The sequence below is a fragment of the Sebastes fasciatus genome, chromosome 15, assembly GCF_043250625.1.
Source record: "Sebastes fasciatus isolate fSebFas1 chromosome 15, fSebFas1.pri, whole genome shotgun sequence".
In the NCBI taxonomy this organism is placed as follows: Eukaryota; Metazoa; Chordata; class Actinopteri; order Perciformes; family Sebastidae; genus Sebastes; species Sebastes fasciatus.
In genome coordinates this window covers 18,349,064-18,370,517 of record NC_133809.1, presented here as the reverse complement: position 1 = coordinate 18,370,517, position 21,454 = coordinate 18,349,064, and the positions used below count along the sequence as shown (strand labels likewise).

The following is a 21,454-nucleotide window of genomic DNA, read 5'->3' as shown; positions in this document are numbered from 1 at the left end:
AAAAACAGTTTTTTTATAAAATAGTCATTATATCCTGACAGTAGAGCATGAGACAGGTAATCTGAAAAAAAATCATGGTCCTTCGGTGTCCTCCGGTGCTCCTAACGGCATCTGCAAGAATTCACAGACCGGAGGAAAACAACCAATCAGAGCTGAGCTGGAGCCTGTCGTCTCGGAGCAGCTGTCAATCACTCGCAAACTCTGATCAATCGGTCAAACTAGGGAGCCCTGATCAAATGTGAATCAATATTATGTTACTATTGCCTATTTCTCGCCTCAAACGTTTTCAGAAACACCTTGTAGTGTATTGTTTAGCTGCAAAATGAGAAAGTTTGTGACCCGGCAGCCATGTTGAGAACAGTTGAGGAAATACCAAGCACCGCCCACCAGCCGGAGCATATATAAATATTAATTCATATTTGATCAGCGCTGCCTTGTTTGACTGTTTTATCGGAGTTCGCGAGTGATTGACAGCTGCCGCCGTTGAATGAACAGCCAATAGGAACGCTCCCTCTCACTGAAATGACCTGTGATTGGCCAAAGTCTACCGTCACGGGCTAGATTTTCTAAAGCCAGAAAACAGAGCCATGAGGAGGTGCAGAAGTCTAGTTTTCTCTCGGAAAACTTGAATTACAATATGTTGAAAGGTTATTATGGAATTTTTGCCCAATGATGCCAAAACCATTCTGCCTACTGCAGGTTTAACACTAATTTATAGAGGCTAGAAAAAATTGAGTATTTAGTCATTCATCAGGCTCCCCTCAGACTCCTTCAGTCTGTCTTTGTGGAGGCTGACGAAGACGGCGGTGACAGATTTCAAGGTCATTCCACTGCCTGTTTGTTCAGCAGGATGTCTGCTGGCTTGTTTGCAAATGCCCCCTTCAAAACAGATTTACAATCTGTTAACAGTCTCTGTTAAACAATGTGGTCACCTCATCAAATATTCCCTTATTGACGTTGCTACAATAAAACAAAAACAGTGTGAAGCAGGCTGGAAGGAATTTTTCCATTTATTAATGTAATTCCATATAGGCTTATTGTGTAGATGTTAAGGAGACATAAAATAAACACATCTTTTCAATTCATTACTTGAGCTGCCTTCCAACTAATAGAAAATACTAAATAAATAAAACATCTGCATTAAAGTTAATATTACAAGCAAAATCTATGGGTTACTTTATTTTACTATCTTAAAGGATGAATGTTCTAGGCTATCGACCGTTTTCTCGTTCTTGAACTCGGCCTTGGTTATGTGTGACTTGGGGCTCCCGGTGGATTTCAGCCATTCCTGCATTTCTGTCACTTTGCTTCGTGGGCCTTGTAGCTGCCCCTGAACGGTTCCTGCACCTGTGTTTTGGACCCATCCCACCAGGCCAAGCTTCTTCCCTTCTGCCTGGAAAATGAAACACAGTGGATTACAAAAATAGCAGAGATATGCTACTAATGGAGAGTAGGGCTGTCATGGGAATATATTAGTTAGATACATTGTACAGGATGTAATATTACATCTCTTAGCATCATATACAGTATAGGCTGCTTGTAATTTTCCAACTCAAAGAAAATAAACATTTGTGTTAAACAAGATGTATTATGCTCATTTTCAGGTTCCCATTTGTATTTGGGGTTTAGACTAGAACATGTTTACATACTTTAATGTTAAAAAAAACACTATTTTTCTCATGTTGGATAGGCTTTAAGACTCAGAGCATGAAAATTCAAGGTCCACTTACTAGCTTTTCATGAGCTTTTAATTACATCTTGTGGCCTTCCTCAGTTTGTATCACCATCCATGATAATTAACTGAGTAAACTCAAACAGCATAACCATGAGATGCTGTTAAAACTCTAGAAAAAGCTAGTGATTGTATCTTGAAATAAGATTAACTGATTGACTGTGCATGTGTAGGCTAACTTTATATCACTGTCAAACTCACTTGAGTGTATTTCCGAAAAAATACACCTTGCACTCTGCCAAAAATCTCATAATCCACTGAAATGAGGTCTTCGTTGCACATAGTGGACCTAGAAAAGGAGAAACAAGACAGTAACTACTTGGGTGCTGTGTTGTGTGTTATTGTTAGGAACCCATAATGCATTGCAGGGGCTGTTACATTATAGCTACAAGCTATGCAAACACAATGTATGTCCAAATGACTTGCAACCTGAATAATTAACATCCATTTGCATGTTGTAATTTTTCAAAATTAAACTTTTACTATATCTAATTACACGCATATTTAACTATTCAAAATGTGTAATGGTCTATCTCAGGGCATTTTATTTATTTTTTTACAAGGTTTTTATAAAAGGAAGATGGTTCATATTAGTCACCAGACTGAATGTAACATAAACTGTACAACACTTCTCTAGGGAGGGGGGGGGACAAAGGAGGGACAAAGGAGGACGGTCTGCAGGATAGATAATAATGCACTCAGTGCACTTTCATAGACTAAGCTACTGGAGTTACCCTGCACTTTATTCATTTTTAACAGTCTCTTCTGCACTATATTCACTTTTTTAATAGTCCTGTATCACAGCTGTTACCCTGCACTATATTCAGTTTTAACAGTTTTCTTCATCTCCTTGTATTTTTATATCTGGTATATTTTTTTGTACTTTGCACTACTAACTCTTTTACTGCCTTTTTACTAACATGTTTTGCACTATGGAACTGTGATGCTGGAAACTTGAATTTCCCTTTGGATCAATAAAGTTACTATCTATCTATCTATCTATCTATCTATCTATCTATCCATCTATCTATCTAAAACAAGTAAGGTGTTTTTCGCACAGCATTAGCAGATACATGAACTGTAGCCACATGACATCAATGCTAATAGCATGAGAACACTTGCATGTGGTTTATCAAAAACAAAAACAACAAAAACACAACATCTAAGAGATAATCTATGTAAAAGAACTGTACGTTGAGATTGAAATTCTCAGTCATACTTACAATATTATTAAAAAATACAGAAAATAAAGTGAGAAAACTAGCTTTGGTCTTCCCATGGTCATCCGGTGACTCAAATGACGCTACTTCCGGTTGATCATGTGACTTGTATGGGGGGGGCTATTGTCATGGTAACAGGACTGAGTGAAGGAAAACCTGGGGGACTAAAATGTGCATGTTATCTGACATCTTATGCATTTCCAATGATAAAATGTATTTGTGTGTCTAAATGGGATGTAGAGTCAATAATATAATAATAATAATAAAAAGATTTCTGAAGGATTCTATTTCTATAAAATACTATTTTTAGTGTAGTCTAGGTAGTTTTTGTTAAGGTTTTACATAGTGTGTCTTCAAATTGCAATTAGGACAAAGTGCAGGACATTTTGCTTGATAATATATATCATATATATATTATATATATATATATGTATTATATATATATGATCATATATATATATATGATATACTGTATATATATATATCGTATATATCACATGTATGTGATCATATATATATCATACATATCACATATATATATTCATATCATATATATGATATGAACATATATCATATATATATATGATATGAATACATATCATATATATATGATATGAATATATATCATATATATATGATATGAATATATATCATATATACATTTACATATATCATATATATATATCATATATATATGATATATATGAGATATATATGACATGAATATATATGATATATATTTATGATATATATCATATATATATCATATATATCATATATATATATATATATATATTTTGTTTCCTTCTTTTCCTCATAACAAAATAAAATAAAAAAATTAAATATTGATAAAACAAAATGTAGAGAAAAATAAAGAAATAAAGAAATAAAGAAAGAAAACTTTAAAAAAGCCAACATAACTGGGCAAGATCAATATCATGTGACTGTGTACAGTGTGTGCGCTTGAGAGGGGTTGGGGTGGCTGGCTGTCAGTCAGGGTGCAAATCAAATTAAGGCAAGATTAAAAAGAATAAGATAAAATAAAGTAAAAATAAATATAAATAGGTAGACATATGAAAGTAAAAGAATGATGGATATATATATATATATAGGCCTAATATAGCCTGTTAAACAGATACTTTTGGTGCATATTTAAGCAGGAAATGTAATGGGGACAGAGAAGACACCGACTCGACGGAATGGCCCTTTATGAATCCATGACAGCTCGTTATTGTCTGTAATATAATTTACCTGATTATTGTTATGAAGCGTTGAATTGACTCTCCAGCTCAGAAGGATCTCCACTTCAAAACATCCGGGTCTCTGCTACAGGAAGTGACGTCGGTTCAGTGGACCAATCAGAGGACACCTGACACATTTGGTTTCTAGGCAACGAATGTAAACGTTGGGAAAAGGGAGTCGCAACCTTTATGATGGCCTTCTCTGAGTAACTTTATCTGTAGATAGATAAGTAAACTCAGCTTTGCTTCTTTATCATTTTGCTCGACGTTACTTTCAATTCAGACATTCAAAAGGTTAGTAAATGTTTAAATGTTTTTTTTTACATTGACCTTCATCATTTGGATAGCAAGGGAAAACAAGAAATGCCATGTCAGCTATGTTTATAACTGCACTATACTGCATTATGACATGTGCAATATCATTATCACTATTACTACTCAGGTGTTATTAATACTGTGCAATATTTTCAGGTGGAATTTCATTTCATTCTCACTGTGCAACATCTTTTTCCACTTGTGCAATTTTGTTAATAGTCTGTTTATTGTCAATACAGTGTATTCTGCTCCTATTTTTATATTTTCTTTTATTTAAATGGTTCATATTTTGTTACACTTTGTTTAGCTCTTTTTTTTTACTGTGTTAGCTGATGCTTCTTGTTTTTTGCATTATCCCCTTTGCTGCTGTACACTGCAAATGTCCCCACTGCTGGACTAATAAAGGAATATCTTATCTCTTATCTTATCTTATCTTTTGTTTAAGTATAATATTACAAAGGTTTCTAACACCTTGCCCTTTTTATTTACGGAATTTCTGAAGTGAAACATCTGTAGACTTGTAAAAAAAAAAAAACATCCCCTCAAGATCCACTTACTTGCTTGTTCTAGTCTCAATCAGCAAATTAACTTATTTCCTTTGTCAAAGTTTCCATTATTCAGAGAACTTTTCGGATTTCTTGCGGATTTCTTCTCGTTCGTGTTGGCTTAAAAGATGAGCTTACAGTTCACTCATGACCTTAAAAACGGCAGTTCACTAAATCTCCACTCAAGGTCCACATGCTTGCATTTTCTGGAGCTTTTGACCATTTACTGTAAACATCTACAGTTGCATGAGCACATTTTTAATTTGGTCGAAAGTGAGTTGTCAAGGTCAAGAATGAATTGTCAAGTTCAATCTAGGGACCTGTAAAATGTATTTGTAGCACACTCCTTCATAGTTTTTTCATTACCAGTTATTTGTTCTGACATGCTTTTTTTTTTTCTTAGAAATTATACAGGAAAAAAAACAATTGGCTGGTGTGGAGGGCTCAGGTGTCTTTCACAAAGATCTATGGAACAACAATACAAACCTGAAAGACAACAGATGAAGTCATGAGCAATTATACAAGAAGAAGCCTCAGTCCTCCAGAGCAGTACAACATTGCAGGAAAAAGACACGACAATGTCTATACTCAAGCACAACATGATGTTGTACCTGGTAGGAGAGCGGACGGAGCAGACCGGCCATTTCCAAACAAGCCTGTTAGCCACAGAAGACCTCCCAGCCCCGGGAGACAAGACTCCCAAGAAAAAATTACTATTACAAAACAACCAAGAGCTTCTTTGTCACCCCAAGAACATCATTCAAATGGCATCAGAAAGACCACTGGATCCCGAGATCCAAGAAAAGATTCACACAGACAGCCCAGTGGAGAAGTGCAGATGGCCAGAGCAATTCATGCAAAACAGCTTATTCTACAGGAGAAGCTGTGGAGCGTGGAGGAAAAAATAAGACAAAAAATCCGGAGGGACGCTGCTGCAGGTGACGTCCAGAAGAGTGAGGAGCAGAGGCACGACAGGGGACGAGCAGAGAGGGGAAACACTCAGACAAAAAGCAGGCCGTCTGAGCAGCAGAGGAGAGAACCAGCGAGAGGAAGAGAAATGATGATGCAAGAAAGAGGACAGGAGGATGTAAAACAACTTAGGAAGACGCAAGATCAGAGGAATGAGGACAGCATGAGGAATACACATGAAGAAGAAAGGGCAAGGGGGAAAAGAAGGGAAATAGAATATGCACAGTCGCAAAGAAAAGGTCATAAAGGAACTCATCGGATCACAGTTCCTGAGGAAGAAGTGAGTGGAGAGCTACACAAATCAAGGTGGGAAAATGTGAAGGAGCATACAAGAAGAAAAGGAGGGGATGAGAAAGATAACGGCATTTGGGGAGAGACAAGTGTGAAGTCACAGGATGGAACAGGGAAAGCAAAAGAAAGACAACAAACAACCTCTGCGGGCGATAAAGGTTGGACAGGAGAAAAGAAATATAGGGAAAGCTCTTGTAAGGAGATGATTTCTGACGATGAACGAGATATGCCTCAAATGAGTCAACAGAAAATTTCTCACAAAGCTGCGACAGAAAACCACAGAGGTGCAGGAGGAAGAACGCTGTCGGGGGTCCCACAGCCTCCACTAGTTTCTCATCCTTCTCATTCCAGCAGACCAGAGCTGAGGGAGCTCAGACAGGAAACCAGCACAGACGCCGGCCTCCAGCTCCTTCCCTGCACAGTCTGCAACAGAAAGTTTACAAGCGAGAGATTAGAGAAGCATGTCCAAATCTGTGCAAAGTTTAAACAATCACACCGTCCAGTCTTCAACTCCTACGTTAGTAGGACCAAGGGATCTGCAATAGAGCAGTTCTGGAAAACCCACAGCAGGAGCAAGAGTCCTGAGGTAGGCCAGTATCATCAAGTTTACATAAAGGTGTGTGTTAAAAGAACCCTGTGTTGTTTTTGACCACCTGTGCCTCTATGGAGTATTGTTTTTTTAAGAGTAGGTACCACATAATCTTGTTTACCAAAAGAAAAAACCACAGGGTACTTTTGCGTTTCCTCGTCATTGGGGGATCTTGGAAACTACAAATTTATAAGAAAGCCTGCATTACAAAGTATGGTTTGAAAGGCATGGGCATTTACTACCTATAGGGAGAGTCAAGTGAAAAGATACTATTGGTTGTTGCATTATGGGAAATGTAGGATTCGGTTATTTTGGCTCTAAAAGTCAGGATATCTCGGCCGTTAAATAGATTATTTTAACTAAGCATTAACTGTTTTTGATGTCTTTCTATTCAGGTTTTAAAGAAAAAGAACCAAAGACAGAACCACAAGGTAAACACAAGGAATCTGCACGAGGGTCGACTCCCAGCTGGAACCTCACAACCAAAGTGGTCCAAGTGAGCTGTCCCCACAACGGATCCAACTCAAAGTCCTTCTCCTCACTCAGAAAGTCCTCCATAACCAGGCCCCCTCCTACCCAACGCGTTCTCACCCCATCTCCCCATATACCGACGCTTTGTCAAACCCCTTGGCGTCACTCTTTTCGGTCGCAGCAAACACGTGCTTAATGGGGCTGTTTGTAACTTCTTATATGTATAAATCAATCCGGGTCGGTGTCCCATTCGTGCTCGCATATGCGCACTCGCGTGTGTCCATGCTGTTCAGACAAGACTCCAACACAAACTACACCGAAGCACCAAAACCGCAAAGTAATATATAGAGAAGCCAGTCTTGCAAAACAGTGTTGGCCGCGGTCAGAGTACTGCTCCTCTGCCTGCCTGCTTGCCTTCACTCAGCTCGCTCCACCTCACATGCATGCACGCACACTACACACTGCAGAAGACTTCGTAGCTCTGAGAATATCTAGTGAATGTACAGTGGACGTTTGTGCAGAAATAAATGCTGCAGCTCCTCCAGACCAACAGAGGTTTTCCATGTCTTGTGAAGTGACGGGGCTCCGCAGCGAGAAATGTTATCTCCGACCGGGTGCCGGTGTCTCCCCTGTTCCCTCATTGGCCGCGGTCGGGAGGCTGTAGCAGGAAAAGCCAACAGTAGGATCAGCAGTGATTCATGGAGAGACCTTCGTCTGGTCAGCTAACATTACTGCCAAGCAGGTGAAATATAGAGTGATATTGTGGTTTTAGCTGACGTGTGTCGCCTCACTGTTTTGAGCGATGCTCGTTCATGTCTATTTAGAGCGAGCACAAGCACGAGCCCGACGCTGACTTTCGTTGACTTAATGGCCACAGGTGTCGCTGTTAACAAGCATTTCTGATTCTTACAAACAGTCCCTTTAATAATGTAAAGTAAATAAAAAGACGTGCTTAGGTTTAGGCATAGTTAGGTTTAGGAAAACACAACATGGTTGAGCTTAAAGCTACTATGTTTGTACAGTGAAAATGACACTGATGTCGTTGAGCGGTGGAAAGAGCACTAAGAGGAACCCCTGAACCTGACCAACGTGTCCTCCGTAGAGGAGGCAGAATTTGAAAACTCAGGGGCAGGCTTGTACATATCCTTGGCAGAGGTCACTGAGGTTGTCAAAAAGCTCCTCAGCGGCAAGGCGCTGGGATTGTCTTGGCTGACTCGCCTCTTCAGTGTCGCGTGGAGGTCGGGGACAGGGCCTGTGGAATGGCAGACCGGGGTGGTGGTTCCCTTTCTTAAAAAGGGGGACCGGAGGGTGTGCTCCAATTATCGGGGTATCTCACTGCTCAGCCAGCCCAGGAAAGTTTATTCTAGGGTGCTGGAAAGGAGACTTCAACCGATTCTCCGAGACTCAAACCTCAGATGCAGGAGGATCAATGCAGATTCCATCCTGGCCGTGGAACAGAGGACCAGCTCTTTACCCTCGCATGGCTGTTGGAGGGGTCATGGGAGTTTGCCCCAAATTTGATGGAAAACGTTGCTGAGGAGAGGGACGTCTGGAATTCCCTGCTAAGCCTGCTCCCCCCGCGACCCGGCCCCGGATAACCGGAAGAAAATGGATGGATGTTGTGAACAGGGGACATGATGGAACAGCTGATTGACGCACAGGACACGAACAGCGGTCTCCTTGTCTTTGTTGGAAAGTTTCATGAAAAGCTCTCTATAAATAAAATGTATTACTATTATTCCATATTAACTAAACAGAACTGTCTAACATAGTTTTGCCTCTTTACAAGAATAGCACGTCAATATGAACAAATAGAAATAGCTGCAGTGTATTGTAGCTTACATTGTGGGAAATATCGACTATACACACGTAACAAAAGACAGCTGTTAGTTTTATTTATGGCTTTAACACAAAGCATGAAGCAACAGTGTGACTGTGAGAGAAGTGTTTATACAACCATTACACCTCTACAATATTTGGTTAACTGCTGAAAAAATAAATGCTGTCAACATACTGTATAAAAAAAATTTCACCTAAGGCACAGCGTTGTCGTTTTTGCACTAATTTTGGTTTCAACAGCTTGTTAAGGCACTCGGACTGTATTTAACGTTGCATTTTACTGCCTGAAAATACTGCCGCTATTATGCTGCTGACATCCGGCAGTTCACCGACCACAATCAACAGCTTGTAAGCTAAACATGACAACAGGTTTTAAACACACACACACACACACACACCCACATATTTGTTATAACACGCACAATAAACATAACCAAAGGACATCAAACAAAATGCAATTACATATTTGCTTTCACAAATGATGAAAAATACGGCAAAAACATCAGACAACATTTCAAAACGGTTAAAAAATGCAATAAGAAACATTATAGCTGCAGGGTCAGCTATATCATAAATGCTTCCACATTCAGAGAAAACTGTTCCGAGTGTTCATACGCGTCACAAAGAAGATAGACCTACATGTGTGTGCTGCCCCAACAAGAATTGAAGAGTCAAAGAAGACAGTAAGAAAAAGTAACTAAAAGTAGTTGTTCAAAAAGATGAAATCAGTAGTTTCGTGTTTCACACAAATACTTTCACATGACAATAAAACATGCAAATAAAAAAAAAAGAAGTATATATTTGCATGAGATAATTATTATATGTTTGTAAGAGCGAACATGTCTGATAAATATGGAAAACGTGTTTTAGAGGCTATTTTGTATCGGGCACTTTTTACGAAATATCAAATGAAATTAAAATGTATTAAAAATAAAAATGACACATCAGAAAGTTAAATTGGAAGATGACATGAGTCATGATCAATCTGGACAACATCCTGACAGCTCATCTCTTACCAACAACTGACAAGAGGAAACTTCTCTCTGGATGCATTAGCAAACAGTTTCCTATTTGCAGAAGATTTTTTTTGTTATTAGATAAATACTAATACGTGAGGCACTGAGGACTGACGCCTCAATGCTGACATCAATTAAAGTCAACAACACCACCAAAACATGGACTTAACATTCACATTGCAGAGTAACACTATGATCACTATGATGATTGTCTCTCGCAGGTGTCGGGTGCTTCATGTTGAATCCAGCCAACATTTCAGTCTGTGGAGAAACGAGCTAGATCACTGCACCCGGGTGAACACAAGTGTGCATATGAGAGTGTACAGTACAGTATTACATACGTAACGGATTGTAATAATGCAACGTAGCGCTCTATCAAACATGCATACTGTATGTAACCACTGTGAATGCACCCTCTACTGCATGTCTAACTGAGCCTCCACTCCCCATCTAACCAGCTTGTACGTGCTAAGAGTTTTGACATTTCTCCCATAAATCAGGACACCTGCAGGTAAAGTCTCACACGCTGGCACCTGCAGATCGGCCCCCGTGTTTTTTGAATCCGCTTCCTCTTTCTCCTCCGTCCCCGGGCATACGGGCATCAGAGGGACGGTTTCCGTTATTGTCGCATCCTGCTTCCCGTAGCGTTGAACGATTGATTGCCGCCCAGAGCCTTTCGTTCTCCTTCTGCTGCTCATTGACCTAGAGGCGACAGGAATACATGCTGTTACTCACCCACAAGGATCAAACTCAGCACTGAGGCGGACAGGTAGCTTTTGGGAATAATGTCTCACCTGCTTCTCGAGCATCTGGATCCTCAAATCTTGATGAGCGACTGTCTCTCGCAGCTGCAAAATAAGCTATTGTGTCAAATACTGTTGCAATGGGATGTACACATTAGGGCTGTCAAAGTTAAAGTGATAATAATGCATTAACGTGAGTTAACGCAAATTCGTTTTAACGACACTAATTTCTTTAACGCATTAACGCAACTTGCGATTTTTAGGTTGTAGTGGGCTCATTTGTAAAGCTAGAGTGAAGATACTGGCATCATATGAAACTAGAAAAACCTAAAGATTCCATTGGTACCAACCATGTTATGCTAGCTTGTCGAGAAGGAGGCTAAATAACGCTCCAAACTTGCGCTAAATTTTGGTGAGGAAAACTGTTATGGCTATTTTCAAAGGGGACCTCTGACCTCAAGATATGTGAATGAAAATGGGTTCTATGGGTACCCACGAGTCTCCCCTTTACAGACATGCCCACTTTATGATAATCACATGCAGTTTGGGGCAAGTCATAGTCAAGTCAGCACACTGACATACTGACAGCTGTTGTTGCCTGTTGGGCTGCAGTTTGCCATGTTATGATTTGAGCATATTTTTTATGCTAAATGCAGTACCTGTGAGGGTTTCTGGACAATATCTGTCATGTTTTGTGTTGTTAATTGATTACCAATAATAAATATATACATACATTTGCATAAAGCAAACATATTTGTCCACTCCCATGTTGGTAAGAGTATTAAATACTTGACAAATCTCCCTTTAAGGTACATTTTGAACAGATAAAAAATGTGTGATTAATTTGCGATTAGAAGCGATTAACTATGGACAATCATCAAATCGATTGACAGCCCTAGTACAGATTAGATCATGATTTGCAGTGCTGAGTGCACAGATTTGATACCTGTGTGACTTCGCTACTTGCTTTGCAGCATGCACCCAGTTCTCCTTTTTTGCAGACGTCAGCCTCCTCCAGTCCATTGACTTTATCACAGCTCATTCGCTTAGTCTGAAAAACAATTCAAAATGCAGTGTTACACAGTATAGACATCAGTACTGTAACATTCTAAAAAGTGTTTATTTGGGGCACATAATTCATGTCTATATAAGTGCAAAGGACAGCTATATTGGCATTACCGACAGGTCTTTCTTAGCGCTGATTGCTGATGCCGCAGCCGTTAGCTCTTTCAGCTCCTCATAAGGTAGAGTGACGCTCTCGGAGATAGAAGAGAGCTGGTCAGGAGTGGATAACTCAGACTCTGCTGGAATTGGGATGAACTCTGCGTTCTCAAGCTCCTGTTGGATGAGAACCTCCCTGAATTAGAACACTGTGAGCGTACATTCAGAGATTTCCGTTTTATGATGCTTATGATGCTTTACGGTGCTTTCATGATAACAAACCTTTCTAAGCCAGAGAGGGCAGGAGCTGTCCCCAGTCTGACTTGCCAGCGACATACTCGAGGTCGCCATGAAGCACTCCTCCGTATTATCCTCCATGGTACCCCCAAGACCCCGGTCACGACCCCCCGTCTCTGAACCAGGTTCTCTGTCCAGATCCACTGTTAATGTAGATGCCTCCTGGCCCAGTCCTATGTATACATAAATACATTAACACAACAATGTCAACTTGCAGGTGCACATGTAAATGTATTCTTAAAGCAAAGAAAATTAATCAATACATCAAAGAAAAGTATTTACCACTACCAACTGAGAGTCCACTGCTGTTAGAGCGAATAGTCTTGGAATTGAGCACTTTCTCTGCAAAGGAGAAAATATGTTAGACCGTTGGCTGTTTGCACCAGTACACTGTGCAGGTGTCTGGTTGTGATTACTAACCCATTATGATAATGGTGTGCCAGCCACAGCAAGAGAGGTCCGGTACATGGTGGAGGGAACCAAAGATAGGCCTTGGCATGGCGGGGCATACCTCAGAACCAAATCCCTTATCGGCTGGCATCCCAAGTCGCCCGTTTCCTGCATTTCCCCACGCAAAGATCTGATTGTCTGCAAGAAACAAAAACGGGTGATGATATAGCCTCAGGATCAAAGATCTGGGGCATTTGGAAAGAAATAAAAGTGCCACAAACCTTGACATAAAATCAGAAAAATGTACATATTATTGCCATAGATGCACCACAGGACTGTACGTGTTCTTACCCTCAGTGGCTGCAATGGTGAAACCGTCTCCACAAGACAGTTTGGTCACCGTCTTCCCTCCAAAGGGTCCGACGAGGAGCTGGACACCCTGGTGTTTCTTAAAGTCCTTCACACCCAGCTGTCCATACTTGTTGCAACCGAAGGTGATCAGACGACCACGTACTGCAAATCCAGAAATCATACGAAATGATGTTTCTTTGAAATGGTAAAAACTTTCACTTACAAAAGAAACATCAGCCTCTTTTTACGGTACCATCAATGGCAGCTGTGTGGGTCTTCCCTGGAGCTATGGCCTGAATCTTGAACCTCGACAGCTGCTTTACCAAAGTCAGTGTGGTGATGTACGGGATCCCCTGGTAACCCTGGTGTGGTGTACAGAAAATAAAAACGTATAAAACATAGCTGCATCACCTAAAGTCTCTGTTATTACAGTCCTTTAAGTATAACCCAGTACCTCTCCAGTGTGGTTTTTGAGACCAGAGATTCCCTGGTTCAGACCAAGCTTGTTGAATTCATTGTTTCCACATGCTAGGACTTTGCCAGTTTCTGTTAAAAAGAAGGTTCCATCGCTGGCACATGACACCGAGGAGATGGTGGCGCCTTTAGGGATTTCCACCTGGGAAAACCAGACAACAGTCATTAATTGCTACAAATAAGACTATTCTATCATATTTCTTAAAACACTTTGTATCTTACTGGCTCCTGCAAGGTTTTAGCCTCTTGACAGACTGAAACAAAATCTTACTTGCATCGGTGAAGAAAAGTCATCCTCACATTCCAGGCCGAGACGCCCTGCAGCAGGAAAATAGAGCAAATTTGACTAAGAACACTCAGCCTGACTGTATATTAGAAGGGCCACTATCTCCACCTGCTGGCTACAGCTATAACAGCAAAAACAACATGGCAGAGATAGCTTAATCAGCTCAAGACAACAGTAAATACAGCAACTCTATGTACCATACTCTCCACAGCCCCAGGCGTAGATGTCCCCATTCTGAGTCAGGACTGCCACGTGGTTGTCTCCACACGAAACCTGACGGACGGGCCGCTCCTCAAAAAACTCCAAAAGCACTGGCTCCAAAATCTCCATGCCGAACTCACCCTCCACTCCGATGCAGCCGTAATAGTCTGACCCGAACATGTACATCTGGTCCTCATCTGCAAAAGCAGCAGAAGAAGAGGGTTCAAAATGTATCTTTACGGGAGAAAGTTGCTGTTTTTGCTGGAAGCTTTCATCACTCACCGGTGATACAGGCGGTGAAGTCAGCCCCACATGCCACCTGTCGGATGGCCTTCCCCGCGAGCTTCTCCACCCTCTTTGGCTGCCGGTACGAGGAATGGTCTCCATGTCCCAGCTGGCCCACCATCTTGGCTCCACTTTGGACATTCTGAAGACCAGATTGAGAAAGAAGTGAAGCATAAGAACAACTGGATCCGGTATATTTCTCCCAGAGTGATGGATTATTAATACTTACAGCCCAGGTATACAGCTCCTTTTCCACTGTCACCACTGCACAGTGACTCTCCCCTGCACACACATGCTGGGCGCTGCTGCCTCCTTTAAACGTGTCCAGTTTCTGGGGGGTGAACTTGCCTCCGCCCCAGAAGTACACCTCCCTTGAGCGTGTGGTCACCACGGCAACGGGGGTGTCAGTCTGTGTACTCAGCCTGTGGTACAGCCAGGACAACCAATCAGTTTTATGCAACAAAATCATACTTAAAAGGACCATGGATAGGCTTTTACAGTGGAGAAAATGAAACAAGTGTTAACAACTTACTTTGGCTTTTTCATTGCTAAATTCAGCAGGGCAACTCGCTCTTCAAGCTCCCTAACAGAGAATGACATTGTCAGTGGGTGTTTTGACTTTAATTCATTCAACATTATCAAAAATATTTTCTTATTAAGGAAATAACGAAAACACTCTATTCCCCTTCAACTTACTGTCTGCGGCAGGAGATGATAGGCTGGTCCAGAATCTCGTCAGATGTAGGCCTCTTTGCAGGATCCTACGACACAAAAACATCACAAGAACTTTACAGTTTTGCTTAGCACACAGTATTATCTCAAACCATTTGTTTTCCTGACACTCACTTGACGGAGGCAGTCATACACCAGTTCAATCAATTCAGATGAAAAAACATCAGAGTCCACATCCATAGTCCAGTTGCCCTGGACTATTTTCACGCAGAGGTTCAGAGGGTTCTGGTGGACACAACAGCAGCAAAATGAGTTAACTGTAGTGGGGGAAAGAATTCAAATTTTCTGATTAAAGTAAAGTATAAAACCTTTTTCTAGCAAGTCAACAAACCTACCGTTGCATCAAATGTTCTTGTCAGAGTCAAAACTTCAAAAATGACACAACCCATGGCCCAGATGTCTGATTTGAAGTTGTACTTCGATCCCTGGCACAATTCAGGTGACATGTAATATGGAGTTCCCACACACTGGATTTACAGAAGAAGAAAAAAAATGATTTAATATTTACTAAATCATAGCCAGTCTGGTTAAATATGCTAGGGGGAGGAATCACAACTTACAGTCTCTGCCATTGAAAACTCAGAGTCTAACTTCTTTGCAAGCCCATAGTCGCCCAGCTTGATGAGGTCAGTCTTGGTCAGGAAAATGTTCAGAGTTTTGATATCTCTGCAAGAGAAAAAGGATGGTTCAATTAACAAAAAACATTGTTAGAAACTAAATTTAAAAAAAGTCCTGCAGATGCCATAGATAAGGGCATGAAAACGTGCAGAACATCTTACCTGTGTAAGATCCCAGCCTTGTGAATGTGGGACACTGCTGAGGCAACTTGGTACAGGTACCATATGACCACCTAAAGAAACATGTTAAAGGTGACGATGTCATATAATAGAGAATAGTCTGTTTGCATAAAATAAATGCCCTGCAATGTTGCACTCATACCTCTTCACAGAAAAGTTTCCCATTCTGGTGGTTGATTTTATCATACAGATTTCCTCCTGTGATGAGAAGGCTGTTTAGATAAACAAGCATTCAAACTAATCTCGATCACATCTTCAGAGTGGATATGATATTCACTTACCATTACAATACTCCAACTCAATGAGCAAGGTGTTTTTATCCAGGAAGTGATTGAAGTAGGCTATGATGTTGTTGTGCTCCAGGATGGAGAGGATGCTTATTTCGTTCATGACATCTCTGCGCTCCTTTTCGGAGAGCGTGGTCAGCTCCACCTCCTTCCATACCACCAGAGAGTTATCCTAGGGGGGGACGTGTCATCAAATAATAATAATAATAACAATATTAGTGTCCAGATTTGTCCCTCCAGATGACAGAATGCACAGGTTGAAGTTTCTCTACAGTCCTTATAACCAGCTTACAGAATAGACTGACAAGGGAAATCTTCTCTGGTTAAGAACAGAAAACTTTTATAAAATATAACTGGTGCAGAATCATTTTTTTGAAGGGAAGGGTAGCATGAAAGGGTCTGCAAACCCATATACTACAGTGCATGCAGCCAACTGGACTACAGGATAAAGAGGCAAAGGCATGGGAAAGTAATTTATCTAGCTCTCACTCAGGAATTTCTCACAGGGGTATGGAAACAGAGGAACGGTGAGCAATTCAGTTAGCCAGACACATCCTGTACAGTAAATCATTATGATCCGCTTAGAAAACAAGATGTAGCACTATTAACAAGACATGTCTGATCTGATTAGTATGTTTTCGCTGTAAGAAGTGGTTATAATAAGGTTCAGGTTCAGGTGACTTTATTTGTACCTGTAGGTAGATTTGTTTTGCAGCAAAAATGACATCCGTATTGACAATGAGGTAGAGCACAGACAAGAGACAGACATACCAAAAAACATGACAAAGGGTACTCAAAAGGCTTGCTGGAATCAGGACCCAGCAAAAAGAGAGAAGGCCACAAGAACAATATAAAAAACTACTGAAATATCAGGACAGAAAAGACACAATAAAATGAGAAAAGGGATAAACTTCCATAAATAATGTGCAAAAGCTGCTAGGACTTATTTAAGTGAACAATTGCAGCTGGAACAAAACTGTTCCTGTAGCGCTTTGTTCTGCACCTTTGTATATACTGCACTAGAGCTTTTACTCTTGTGTGTTACATTCTATTTTAGCTTCTATCCTAGCTTTTCTTTTTAGCTTGTTTTTATTTTCTAATCTTTAATGTTTTTATTACTGTTTTAATTATTTCTTAATGTTCTTTTGCACTTTGTCGCAATGTTCTTGAATGTTTATGTAAAGCACTTTGAATTGCCCTGTTGTTGAAATGTGCTCTACAAATAAAGCTGCCTTGCCTTGTTGTTGTTACAGTGATGGTAAATTTACACTTTAAACAACACAGTTTTACTGGAAGTATCACCTTGAACGCCTGTTTACCACAGATCAGTGCTATGTTCTGCATATCTGATTGATGGTTGCAAGAAAAATGATCACTATTAACTGGAAGACTAACCCTCCCACAATTGCTCAATGGTTACAAAAAGTCAAACAGGTGCACATGATGGAAAACATGAGTGCCCAGGTACAACTGAAACTGCCTATTTTTAAAAGGAGATGGATGTTAGTTATAGAATACCTTAGTCAGGAATCCTGTACTTAATTGTCTTTGCTGTATAGTTTTTGTAGGTATGTTTGTGGGTAGATGTGTGTGCACTCCATCCATATGGGGCGTTACTTTGTTTTTGTGTACATGTATGTCAGGTGACCCCCCCCCCCCCCCCCCCCCCCCCCCCCCCCCCCCAGTCTCAAGGCGGTTTTGTTTTGTGATGATTAATTGCCTGTTAATTTGTATTAATGGCAATAAAGTTAAAAAAAAAATAAACAACAAAGTTTTCATGGAGGGAAGTGATTGTTGCATGGCATAATGTGTGATCCGTGTCTTTTAAACACAGACAACAGTGCTGGGACATAAATCCAACATACCTCTGTTCTTCTGTACAGAGTTGCTTCAGCAATATACAATATACACACACACATATATATAAATAATTATATATATACACACATATATAAAAATAGAAAAATAGAAGAGAAAAAATATATAATAATAATGATAATAATGAATAAATAAATAAAATAAAAAAAGGAAAACGTTTTCTCAAAAAATGACAAGAAGGGGCCCATACTTTGTACTAGACATGTCTTTTTCCTTGCCTTGTTGTTGTTACAGTGATGGTAAATGTACACTTTAAACAACACAGTTTTCATGGAGGGTAGTGATTGTTGCATGGCATAATGTGTGATCCTTGTCTTTTAAACTCAGACAACAGTGCTGGGACATAAATCCAACCTACCTCTGTTCTCCTGTACAGAGTAGCTTCACCAAACGCCCCCCTCCCGAGGATCCGGATCGGAATGTAGTGCAGCTTCTCCTCTTCGCCATTAAACGTGCTCGACGCGGATGTCTCACTGACCACAGACACGCCGCCCAGATCTGAGTTTAACGAGTCGAAATGTCTCTCATAGTCTCCCAGGGACATGTTTCTGTTTAGAGACTTTGTCATCCAGTGATGTAAATAACCCGAGCAGGCCTATAACGACAACTCTTCCCCTATAGACTCCTACTACTACTACTAAACTGTAAACAACATGTTAACACGTGTCTGCTAACAACAAACAGGGCTGTCAAAGTATCACGTGTTAAGTTAACATTAAAGCTACTCAATAATACACACAATGTAAGAAAAATACAACGCAGCAAAATACGTGCAAATAGTTGCACAAGCGTCAAGCTTACACAACAAAAAATGAGGACGTATGGGTAAACTCTTTTTTGAAAAATTTCAAAATAAAAGGTGTTTCATCCGAGCGTGTTGTCTTGTATTTTACGCTGAAAGTCAACATTTCCGGTAATGCTAGTCTGTTTAGCTTGATTTGTGGCTAACGTTCAAGTTAGCAAGAAGAAAGTACAGCACCGAAGTAAAATCCAACTGTTTATGTGAATGTTATGACATTAAAAAGGTCCAGTAAGTCTGTATAACAAACAAACAAGTTACCAAATGTTTAAAATCGATTGGTCTCGTCTGCCTCGACTAGAGAAGCAACAGCACACCGAAAACTCGTCAAGGAGGCTGGGTCATGCGTCATCAACGCGTCATATCTCTGGGGTATGACACATGCGCAGTAGAATCTGGCCTGCACACAACCACATCATCCTTTTTTATCCATCATTCTCTTTTAAAACATCATGTTTTTATCCATCACCCTATTAAACACCATCCCTTTTATCCATCATTCTTTTATCTACCTATTTATATTTATTTTTACTTTATTTTATCTTATTCTTTTTAATCTTGCCTTAATTTGATTTGCACCCTGACTGACAGCCAGCCACCCCAACCCCTCTCAAGCCCAGTTATGTTGGCTTTTTTAAAGTTTTCTTAATTTCTTTCTTTCTTTCTTTCTTTCTTTCTTTCTTTTTTCTCTCTATTTTGTTTTATCCATATTTAATTTTATTTAATTTTGTTATGAAGAAAAGAAGGGAAAAAAAAGAAAAACAAAATTATATATATATATATATATATAAAAGAAACAATCTGGCCTGCATACAACCACATCATCCTTTTTTATCCATCATTCTCTTTTAAAACATCTTTTTATCCATCATTCTTTTACTTTCATATGTCTACCTATTTATATTTATTTTTACTTTATTTTATCTTATTCTTTTTAATCTTGCCTTAATTTGATTTGCACCCTGACTGACAGCCAGCCACCCCAACCCCTCTCAAGCGCACACACTGTACACAGTCACATGATATTGATCTTGCCCAGTTATGTTGGCTTTTTTAATGTTTTCTTTATTTCTTTCTTTCTTTATTTCTTTATTTTTCTCTCCATTTTGTTTTATCCATATTTTATTTTTTTATTTTATTTTGTTATGAGGAAAAGAAGGAAAAAAAAGATATATATATAAAAGAAACAAGAAAAGAAAGAAAAACTCCTCAACTGGCCGGGCATGGGCCAGGCTGCCTCAACACCAACTGGGCTGCTCCTCCATCTCCTCTCTCCTCCCTCCCATGATTCCCTATTGATAGAAAAGGGCATAAGCCCCGAGCTATCAAACCAGGCTCACGAATTTACGATACGATGGCCTGCACTCGCTGAAATTGAGCCAATGCGTTATACCCCATACCCCAAGACCCATGTCCTAGCCTCCTTCTATAGGCATTGGCTCAAACCCGGAAACTATCAAATTAAACTCTATCTTTGGAGTTTTCAAAAAATATCTACATACTTATCAATGTTTTTTCCCCCTCATTGCTCTACTCCAGCGACTTTAAATAAAAATAAAAGACGTTACACGAGTAGCAAATGGAATTTAAGTGTCGTATACACAGAGCTGTTCACATTATAAAGTTTCCGTACCCAATTTTAATTTGATACCAAATTATCAGGACTAATGTGGTGCAGTGTGACACTAATTTTTACAGATCCTATGACACTTACCATAGGGGTGAGTAAAAAAAATCCTGTCACTTTATGAATAATTTTACTGGTATAATGGAGGAGTTTAAATGCCAAGTCCGGGCTAAATGCATACAATCATGGGCAGAGGAAATCTGGCAAAAGCCAAAATTGAGAACTTACTGTTTATTTCAGAAAGATTACAAATATGAAAAATATTAAAAAAAATAATTTGCCTTAAAGTCAGAGGTCACTTTGTGCTCAGTGTTATATTACCACTACATACATATCGAAACAGAAAGATACAGAGGTAATTGAAGACGAACGACTGTGTTCATATTGTGAACTAAAGGAGGTTGAGAATGAAATTAATTTCATTTTATTTTGTCCTTTATATCGTGATTTACAACAAATATTATTTTAAAAAGTTCATGTTCCTGGTTTGGATTTGATAGGTGTGGAGACTGGAGCCTTGATTTAATATCTGTTTGATAATGTTTTCTATTTTCTGAATATCTCTCAAGAGCATGGGATAGGAGGAGAAGAGTAACATACAATAGATTAATTCCTCAGACTCTTATGCCTTTTTTGTCATGTATGTGTCTTGTGCTTAGGGGACTGTGATTGTATATCTGTGACTGTTTATTTGTTGTATTTCCATTGTGGGATATATCCTGGAGCATTATTTGTGAGAGCTTCATGTTCACGATTATGTCTGGATGATATTTATGTTTGGATGATGCTGGTGTATTGTGCTGTTGGATGATGGTGGGCGAACATGCCGGAGGGTTTGATTTGTTGTTAGTTAATGCGTCTGAATAATCCCATGAGGGATGGGTTATGTAAATGACGAGGCATGAAAATGATTCATTC

At 39.8% G+C, this 21,454-nt stretch overlaps 3 protein-coding genes across 4 annotated transcripts; 1 reads left to right on the top strand and 2 right to left on the bottom strand.

Annotated features, from left to right (window-relative positions):
- Positions 1–992: 992 nt before the first annotated feature.
- acyp1 (acylphosphatase 1, erythrocyte (common) type) lies at positions 993–4,312 on the bottom strand. 2 transcript variants are annotated; one of them, XM_074660026.1, is made up of 3 exons: positions 4,204–4,312; positions 1,934–2,021; positions 993–1,393 (listed from the first exon to the last, which is right to left on the bottom strand). In XM_074660026.1, the coding sequence occupies exons 2-3, from the start codon at positions 2,012–2,014 to the stop codon at positions 1,178–1,180; spliced, it is 297 nt and encodes a 98-aa protein (XP_074516127.1). In that variant the 5' UTR covers positions 2,015–2,021; positions 4,204–4,312; the 3' UTR covers positions 993–1,177. The 2 variants fall into 2 exon arrangements, with proteins under 2 accessions (XP_074516127.1, XP_074516126.1); XM_074660025.1 differs by lacking the exon at positions 4,204–4,312 and adding an exon at positions 2,956–3,114.
- A 33-nt stretch (positions 4,313–4,345) lies between these two features.
- Positions 4,346–9,410, top strand: LOC141783078 (uncharacterized). Its single transcript, XM_074660024.1, has 3 exons — positions 4,346–4,487; positions 5,457–6,899; positions 7,298–9,410. Exons 2-3 carry the CDS (start codon positions 5,562–5,564, stop codon positions 7,400–7,402), a joined length of 1,443 nt encoding a protein of 480 aa, XP_074516125.1. The 5' UTR covers positions 4,346–4,487; positions 5,457–5,561; the 3' UTR covers positions 7,403–9,410.
- On the bottom strand, positions 9,244–18,914 carry nek9 (NIMA related kinase 9). The gene is made up of 23 exons (XM_074660023.1): positions 18,469–18,914; positions 16,227–16,404; positions 16,088–16,143; positions 15,928–15,998; positions 15,709–15,814; positions 15,484–15,615; positions 15,263–15,373; positions 15,113–15,177; positions 14,949–14,999; positions 14,646–14,838; positions 14,414–14,558; positions 14,128–14,328; positions 13,916–13,962; positions 13,625–13,786; positions 13,424–13,532; positions 13,171–13,332; positions 12,850–13,017; positions 12,712–12,771; positions 12,415–12,602; positions 12,151–12,309; positions 11,918–12,022; positions 11,023–11,076; positions 9,244–10,930 (listed from the first exon to the last, which is right to left on the bottom strand). Exons 1-23 carry the CDS (start codon positions 18,676–18,678, stop codon positions 10,748–10,750), a joined length of 2,916 nt encoding a protein of 971 aa, XP_074516124.1. The 5' UTR covers positions 18,679–18,914; the 3' UTR covers positions 9,244–10,747.
- Between the last annotated feature and the right edge of the window lie 2,540 nt (positions 18,915–21,454).